Below are 8887 nucleotides of genomic sequence, written 5' to 3'. Positions count from 1 at the left end.
TCCCACTCTAACCTCTTTTTTTTTTCTCCTTCCCCTCCCCCATGGGTTTTTGTTAAGTTTCTCTGGATCCACATAAGAGTGAAAACATATAGTATCTGTTTTTCTCTGTATGGCTTATTTCACTTAGCATCACACTCTCCAGTTCCATCCACGTTGCTACAAAGGGCCATATTTCATTATTTCTAATTGCCATGTAGTACTCCATTGTGTATATAAACCACAATTTCTTTATCCATTCATCAGTTGATGGACATTTAGGCTCTTTCATAATTTGGCTATTGTTGAGAGTGCTGCTATAAACATTGGGGTACAAGTGCCCCTATGCATCAGCACTCCTGTATCCCTTGGATAAATTCCTAGCAGTGCTATTGCTGGGTCATAGGGTAGGTCTATTTTTAATTTTCTGAGGAACTTCCACACTGTTTTCCAGAGTGGCTGCACCAGTTTGCATTCCCACCAACAGTGCAAGAGGGTTCCCGTTTCTCCACATCCTCTCCAGCATCTATCGTCTCCTGATTTGTTCATTTTGGCCACTCTGACTGGCGTGAGGTGATATCTGAGTGTGGTTTTGATTTGTATTTCCCTGATAAGGAGCGACGAGCATCTTTTCATGTGCCTGTTGGCCATCCGGATGACTGCTTTAGAGAAGTGTCTATTCATGTTTTCTGCTCATTTCTTCACTGGGTTATTTGTTTTTCAGGTGTGGAGTTTGGTGAGCTCTTTATAGATTTTGGATACTTGGTCCAATATGTCATTTGCAAATATCTTTTCCCATTCCATTGGTTGCCTTTTAGTTTTGTTGATTGTTTCCTTTACTGTGCAGAAGGTTTTTATATTCATAAGGTCCCAGTAGTTAATTTTTGCTTTTAATTCCCTTGCCTTTGGGGATGTGTAGAGTAAGAGATTGCTACGGCTGAGGTCAGAGAGGTCTTTTCCTGCTTTCTCCTCTAGGGTTTTGATGGTTTCCTGTCTCACATTCAGGTTCTTCATCCATTTTGAGTTTATTTTGTGAATGGTGTGAGAAAGTGGTCTAGTTTCAACCTTCTGCATGTTGCTGTCCAGTTCTCCCAGCACCATTTGTTAAAGAGACTGTCTTTTTGCCATTGGATATTCCTTCCTGCTTTGTCAAAGATTAGTTGGCCATACTTGTGTGGGTCTAGTTCTGGGGTTTCTATTCTATCCCATTGGTCTATGTGTCTGTTTTTGTGCCAATACCATGCTGTCTTGATGATGACAGCTTTGTAGTAGAGGCTAAAGTCTGGGATTGTGATGCCTCCTGCTTTGGTCTTCTTCTTCAAAATCACTTTGGCTATTTGGGGCCTTTTGTGTTTCCATATGAATTTTAGAATTGCTTCTTCTAGTTTCAAAAAGAATGCTGGTGCAATTTTGATTGGGATTGCATTGAATGTGTAGATAGCTTTGGGTTGTATTGACATTTTGACAATATTTATTCTTCCAATCCATGAGCAGGGAATGTCTTTCCATTTCTTTATATCTTCTTCAATTTCCTTCATAAGCTTTCTATAGTTTTCAGCATACAGATCTTTTACATCTTTGGTTAGATTTATTCCTAGGTATTTTATGCTTCTTGGTGCAATTGTGAATGGGATCAGTTTCTTTATTTGTCTTTCTGTTGCTTCATTGTTAGTGTATAAGAATGCAACTGACTTCTGTACATTGATTTTGTATCCTGCAACTTTGCTGAATTCCTGTATCAGTTCTAGCAGACTTTTGGTGGAGGCTATCGGATTTTCCATGTATAATATCATGTCACCTGCAAAAAGTGAAAGCTTGACTACATCCTTGTCAATTTTGATGCCTTTGATTTCCTTTTGTTGTCTGATTGCTGATGCTAGAACTTCCAACACTATGTTAAACAACAGCGGTGAGAGTGGACATCCCTGTCGTGTTCCTGATCTCAGGGAAGAAGCTCTCAGTTTTTCCCCATTGAGGATGATGTTAGCTGTGGGCTTTTCATAAATGGCTTTTATGATGTTTGAGTATGTTCCTTCTATCCCAACTTTCTCAAGGGTTTTTATTAAGAAAGCATGCTGAATTTTGTCAAATGCCTTTTCTGCATCAATTGACTGGATCATATAGTTCTTATCTTTTCTTTTATTAATGTGATGTATCACGTTGATTGATTTGCGAGTGTTGAACCAGCCCTACATCGCAGGAATGAATCCCACTTGATCATGGTGAATAATTCTTTGTATATGCTGTTGAATTCGATTTGCTAGTATCTTATGGAGAATTTTTGCATCCATATTCATCAGGGATATTGGCCTGTAGTTCTCTTTTTTTTACTGGGTTTCTGTCTGGTTTAGGAATCAAAGTAATACTGGCTTCATAGAATGAGTCTGGAAGGTTTCCTTCCCTTTCTATTTCTTGGAATAGCTTGAGAAAGATAGGTATTATCTCTGCTTTAAACGTCTGATAGAACTCCCCTGGGAAGCCATCTGGTCCTGGACTCTTATTTGTTGGGATATTTTTGATAACCGATTCAATTTCTTCACTGGTTATGGGTCTGTTCAAGCGTTCTATTTCCTCCTGATTGAGTTTTGGAAGCGTGAGGGTGTTTAGGAATTTGTCCATTTCCTCCAGGTTGTCCAATTTGTTGGCATATAATTTTTCATAGTATTTCCTGATAATTGTTTGCATTTCTGAGGGATTGGTTGTAATAATTCCATTTTCATTCGTGATTTTATCTATTTGGGTCATCTCCCTTTTCTTTTTGAGAAGCCTGGCTAGAGGTTTGTCAATTTTGTTTATTTTTTCAAAAAACCAACTCTTGGTTTCGTTGATCTGCTCTACAGTTTCTTTAGATTCTATATTGTTTATTTCTGCTCAGATCTTTATTATTTCTCTTCTTTTGCTGGGTTTAGGCTGCCTTTGCTGTTCTGCTTCTATTTCCTTTAGGTGTGCTGTTAGATTTTATATTTGGGATTTTTCTTGTTTATGGAGATAGGCCTGGATCGCAATGTATTTTCCTCTCAGGACTGCCTTCGCTGCATCCCAAAGCATTTGGATCATTGTATTTTCATTTTCTTTTGTTTCCATGTATTTTTTTATTTCTTCTCTAATTGCCTGGTTGACCCATTCATTCTTTAGTAGGGCGTTCTTTAACCTCCATGCTTTTGGAGGTTTTCCAGACTTTTTCCTGTGGTTGATTTCAAGCTTCATAGCACTGTGGTCTGAAAGTATGCATGGTATAATTTCAATTCTTGTATACTTATGAAGGGCTGTTTTGTGACCCAGTATATGATCTATCTTGGAGAATGTTCCATGTGCACTCGAGAAGAAAGTATATTCTGTTGCTTTTGGATGCAGAGTTCTAAATATATCTGTCAAGTCCATCTGATCCAGTGTATCATTCAGGGCCCTTGTTTCTTTATTGACCATGTGTCTAGATGATCTATCCATTTCTGTAATTGGGGTGTTAAAGTCCCCTGCAATTACCACATTCTTATCAATAAGGTTGCTTATGTTTGTGAGTAATTGTTTTATATATATGGGGGCTCCAGTATTCGGCGCATAGACATTTATAATTTTTAGCTCTTCCTGATGGATAGACCCTGTGATTATTTTATAATGCCTTTCTTCATCTCTTGTTACAGCCTTTAATTTAAAGTCTAGTTTGTCTGATATAAGTATGGCTACTCCAGCTTTTTTTTGGCTTCCATTATCATGACAAATAGTTCTCCATCCCCTCACTCTCAATCTAAAGGTGTCCTCAGGTCTAAAATGAGTCTTTTGTAGACAGCAAATAGATGGGTCTTGTTTTTTTTAATCCATTCTGATACCCTATGTCTTTTGGTTGGCGCATTTAGTCCATTTACATTCAGTGTTATTATAGAAAGATACGGTTTTAGATTCATTGTGATGTCTGTATGTTTTATGTTTGTAGCAATGTCTCTGGTACTTTGTGTCACAGCGTCCCCCTTAGGATCTCTTGTAGGGCTGGTTTAGTGGTGACAAATTCCTTCAGTTTTTGTTTGTTTGGGAAGATCTTTATCTCTCCTTCTATTCTTTTTTTTTTTTTTTACATTTTTTTTCAACGTTTATTTATTTTTGGGACAGAGAGAGACAGAGCATGAACGGAGGAGGGGCAGAGAGAGAGCGAGACACAGAATTGGAAACAGGCTCCAGGCTCTGAGCCATCAGCCCAGAGCCTGACGCGGGGCTCGAACTCACCGACCGCGAGATTGTGACCTGGCTGAAGTCGGATGCTTAACCGACTGTGCCACCCAGGCGCCCCTCTCCTTCTATTCTAAATGACAGACTTGCTGGATAAAGGATTCTTGGCTGCATATTTTTTCTGTTCAACACATTGAAAATCTCCTGCCATGCCTTTCTGGCCTGCCAAGTCAAAAGAGAGATCAGTCACGAGTCTTATTGGTCTTCCTTTATAAGTTAGGGCACGTTTTTCCCTTGCTGCTTTCAGAATTTTCTCTTTATCCTCGTATTTTGCCAGTTTGACTATGATATGTCGTGCAGAAGATCGATTCAAGTTACGTCTGAAGGTAGTTTTCTGTACCTCTTGGATTTCAATGCCTGTTTCCTTCCCCAGTTCAGGGAAGTTCTCAGCTATGATTTCTTCAAGTAAACCTTCAGCACCTTTCCCTCTCTCTTCCTCCTCTGGGATACCAATTATGCATATATTATTTCTTTTTAGTGTATCACTTAGTTCTCTAATTTTCCTCTCATACTCCTGGATTTTTTTTTCTCTCTTTTTCTCAGCTTCCTCTTTTTCCATAACTTATCTTCTAGTTCACCTATTCTCTCCTCTGCCTCTTCAATCCAAGCCGTCGTCATTTCCATTTTGTTTTGCGTTTCGTTTAAAGCGTTTTTCAGCTCCTCGTGACTGTTCCTTAGTCCCTTGATCTCTGTAGCAAGAGATTCTCTGCTGTCCTCTATACTGTTTTCAAGCCCAGCGATTAATTTTATGACTATTATTCTAAATTCACTTTCTGTTATATTATTTAAATCCTTTTTGATCAGTTCATTGGCTGTTGTTATTTTCTGGAGATTCTTTTGAGGGGAATTCTTCCGTTTGGTTATTTTGGATAGTCCAATTTTGGATAGTCACCATTTGGAGTGGTGCAGACCTGCAGGGCACTTCCCCTGTGCTGTGGTGTATAACTGGAGTTGGTGGGCGGAGTCGCAGTCAGATGTGAGGTCTGCCCACAGCCCACCCCTGGGGCCACAGTCAGACTGGTGTGTGCCTTCTCTTCCCCTCTCCTAGGGGAGGGATTCACTGTGGGGTGGTGTGGCCTGTCTGGGCTACTTGCACACTTCCAGGCTTGTGGTGCTGGGGATCTGGTGTATTAGCTGGGGTGGGTAGGCAAGGTGCACGGGGGCAGGAGGGGCAGGCTTAGCTCGCTTCTCCTTAGGTGATCCACTTCAGGAGGGTCCCTGTGGCAGCAGGAGGGAGTCAGATCTGCTACCGGAGGTTTGGCTCCGCAGAAGCACAGAATTGGGTGTTTGTGCAGAGTGAGCAAGTTCCCTGGCAGGAACTGGTTCCCTTTGGGATTTTGGCTGGGGGATGGGCGAGGTAGATGGCGCTGGCGAGCGTCTTTGTTCCCCGCCAAACTGAGCTCTGTCTTCCAGGGCCTCAGCAACTCTCCCTCGCTTTGTCCTCCAGCCTTCCCGATTTCGAGCAGAGCTGTTAACTTATGACCTCCCAGATGCTAAGTCCCGCTTTCTGTCGGAACACACTCTGTCCAGCCCCTCCTCTTTTGCAAGCCAGACTCGGGGGCTCTTCTTGGCCGGCAGGCTGCCCCTCTGCCCCAGCTACCTCCCGCCAGTCCGTGCAGCATGCACCGCCTCTCCACCCTTCCTACCCTCTTCCGAGGGCCTCTCCTCTGTGCTTGGCTCCAGAGACTCTGTTCTGTTAGTCTTCTGGTGGTTTTCTGGCTTAGTTAGGCAGGTGTAGGTGGAATCTAAGTGATCAGCAGGATGGGCGGTGAGCCCAGCATCCTCCTAAGCCGCCATCTTCCTTCCCTCCTCAATTCTTTTGAATATATACCAGAAATGGGATTGTTGAATCATTATTGTTGACAGTTTTATTTATTTATTTATTTATTTATTTGAGTAATGTTGATTCTGTTTTTCATGGTGGCTGTACCATTTTACATTCTCACAACACTGTACAAGGGTTCTAATTTCTCCACAATCTTGTCAACATTTGCTATCTTTTTAAAATATTTATTTATTATTATTTAAATTTTTTTTAACATTTATTTACTTTTGAGATATAGAGCCTGAGCAGGAGAGGAGCAGAGAGACAGGGAGAAACAGAATCCGAAGGAGGGCCAGGCTCTGAACTGTCAGCACAGAGCCTGACATGTGGCTTGATCTCATGAACCATGAGATCATGATCTGAGCCCAAGTCAAATGCTTAACCAACTAAGACACTCAGGTGCCCCTATTTATTTATTTTGAAAGAGAGAGAGAGTGAGCAAACACAAGCAGGGGAGGGGCAGAGAGAGGGAGACAGAGAATCCAAAGCAGGCTCTTTGCTGTTGGCACAGAGCCTGACATGAAGCTTGAAATCATAAACCACAAGATCATGACCTGAATTGAAATTAAGAATCAGATGCTTAACCACCTGAGCCACCCAGGCACCCTGACTGTGTCTTGGTTTTTGATAACATCCATCTTTACAGGTGTGAGGTGATATTTCATTTGTGCCATATTGCATTACCTTGATTATTAGTGATACTGATCATTTTTCCTATGTCTATTAAACATTTGTATGTCGGAGAAATGTGTATTTAATACCTTTGTCTACTTTTGAATCAGGTAATTATTTATTATTTATTTATTTATTTATTTATTTATTTTTGCTATTTATTCATCTGAGATTCTTATATATTTTGGATATTAACTCTTTTTTGGATTTTTTTTTGCAAATATTTAATCCCATTTCCTAGATTTTTGCTTTTGTTGCCTATGGTTTCAGTGTCATATTTCTAAAATCATTGCCAAGACCAATGTCATGAAGCTTCTCCTTTATGTTTCTTTTAGGAGTTTAGATTGAGGTCCTACATTTAAGTTTTTAATACATTTTGAGTTGATTGATGGTGCATATAGTGTAAGCTAGAGGACCAATTTCAATATTTTGCATGTCTTTATTTAGCTTTCCCAGCACCATTTATTGAAAAAACTATATTTTCCTCATGATGTATTCTTGGCACCTTTATTGAAGATCTATTGGTTATATATAAATAGGTTTATCTCTCGGCCCGTTTTTTTGCTCCACTGATTTATATATCTATTTTTATGACAATACCATATGTTCTAATTATCATAGCTTGATGATATTTTTAAATATGTCTGCTCTTCTCTATTTTGGAGAGCATCAGAGGACAGCTAAGATATTAAGAGGATATGCATTGCATTTAGTTAGAATGCACACAATAAGCAAATAGATCTAAGTCACTATATGTGAAGGTATAAGTTCTAAGAACATAGAATACTTTTGGGGGAGGTGACATTGTCTCATTTGACCTTATGTAATATGTCATTTTTCTCAGCTGGGAACATACTTTGCACATGGGGATGATGAGGAGTACCAATGAGAGCAACATAACAGGTTTTATCCTGTTGGGGTTTTCTGATTACCCTCAGTTACAGAAGGTTCTATTTGTGATCATTTTGATCTTGTATTTACTAACCATTTTTGGAAATACCACCATCATTCTGGTATCTCATCTGGAATCCAAGCTTCATACACCGATGTATTTTTTCCTTTCTCAACTCTCCTTTTTGGATCTCTGCTTTACCAGCAGTGTTATTCCTCAGCTCCTGGTAAACTTGTGGGATCCTATGAAAAACATCACCTATGGTGGCTGTGTGGTTCAGTTGTATGTCTCTCTTGCTCTGGGATCTACAGAGTGTGTCCTCCTAGCTGTGATGTCCTATGATCGCTACATTGCCATCTGCCGTCCCCTCCACTATACTGTCTTAATGCATCCACGTCTCTGCATGGCCCTGGCATCTTTGTCATGGCTCAGTGGGGTGGTCACTACTCTAGTACAGTCCACTCTCACCCTTCAGCTACCCTTATGTGGGCATTATCAAGTGGATCATTTCATCTGTGAGGTCCCTGTGCTTATCAAGTTGGCTTGTGTGGACACCACTTTTAATGAGGCTGAACTTTTTGTAGCTAGCATTATCTTCCTTATAGTTCCTATCTTCTTCATCCTGATTTCCTATGGCTACATTGCCCAAGCAGTTTTGAGGATTAAGTCAGCTTCTGGAAGAAAGAAAGCTTTTGGGACCTGCTCCTCCCACATGATCGTTGTCATAATCTTCTATGGAACCATAATATTCATGTATCTTCAGCCAGCCAATAGCAGATCCAAGGAGCAGGGAAAGTTTGTTTCCCTGTTTTACACCGTGGTGACACCCATGCTCAACCCTGTTATCTATACTTTGCGAAATAAAGAGGTTAAGTGGGCACTAAAGAAAGTTCTAGGGAAGATTCTGGGACTAAATTTCATATGATTATAAAAATGTTTTTTTAAAGCATTACTGTGATGAACATCTCTTTTCTGTGGTAAAAAAAAACACATAAAAATTTTAATAAAAGCCTACTTGGGTCATTTTCTCCCATTTTCTTTTGGTTAATTATTTATACAACATTCTATAATATACTATGGAATATGTATGTCTAGTCCCTACTTTGCCATTACTCAGTAGCAACATAAATACTTTAGTCAATCTATTCTTCTATGTCTTTTCTCCAAAATACATTAAGAAAAATATAAAAATACTTGAGAAATGTTTTAAACTAGTAATTTTTTTTCCTTCATTTGTAAATAACACACTTAGTCTTTAAGTCTTCTTGTATCTCTAGATGTACCTGTGGCTTACTGTTTTT

The 8887-nt window shown here is 39.8% G+C and overlaps 1 protein-coding gene across 1 annotated transcript; it reads left to right on the top strand.

The window, feature by feature from the left end:
* The first annotated feature begins 7557 nt into the window (after positions 1 to 7557).
* Positions 7558 to 8511, top strand: LOC101094567 (olfactory receptor 2G2). Its single transcript, XM_011283251.3, has one exon. The coding sequence runs from the start codon at positions 7558 to 7560 to the stop codon at positions 8509 to 8511; it is 954 nt and encodes a 317-aa protein (XP_011281553.2).
* Positions 8512 to 8887: the final 376 nt, after the last annotated feature.

This window comes from Felis catus, chromosome A1, assembly GCF_018350175.1.
Source record: "Felis catus isolate Fca126 chromosome A1, F.catus_Fca126_mat1.0, whole genome shotgun sequence".
NCBI lineage: Eukaryota > Metazoa > Chordata > Mammalia > Carnivora > Felidae > Felis > Felis catus.
Note: the sequence above shows the minus strand (reverse complement) of the source record. Positions and strands in the feature narration are given on the sequence as shown.

Coding starts and splice junctions, on each gene's coding strand:
- LOC101094567 (XM_011283251.3), top strand. CDS start 7,558: ATGGGGATGATGAGGAGTACCAATGAGAGCAACATAACAGGTTTTATC.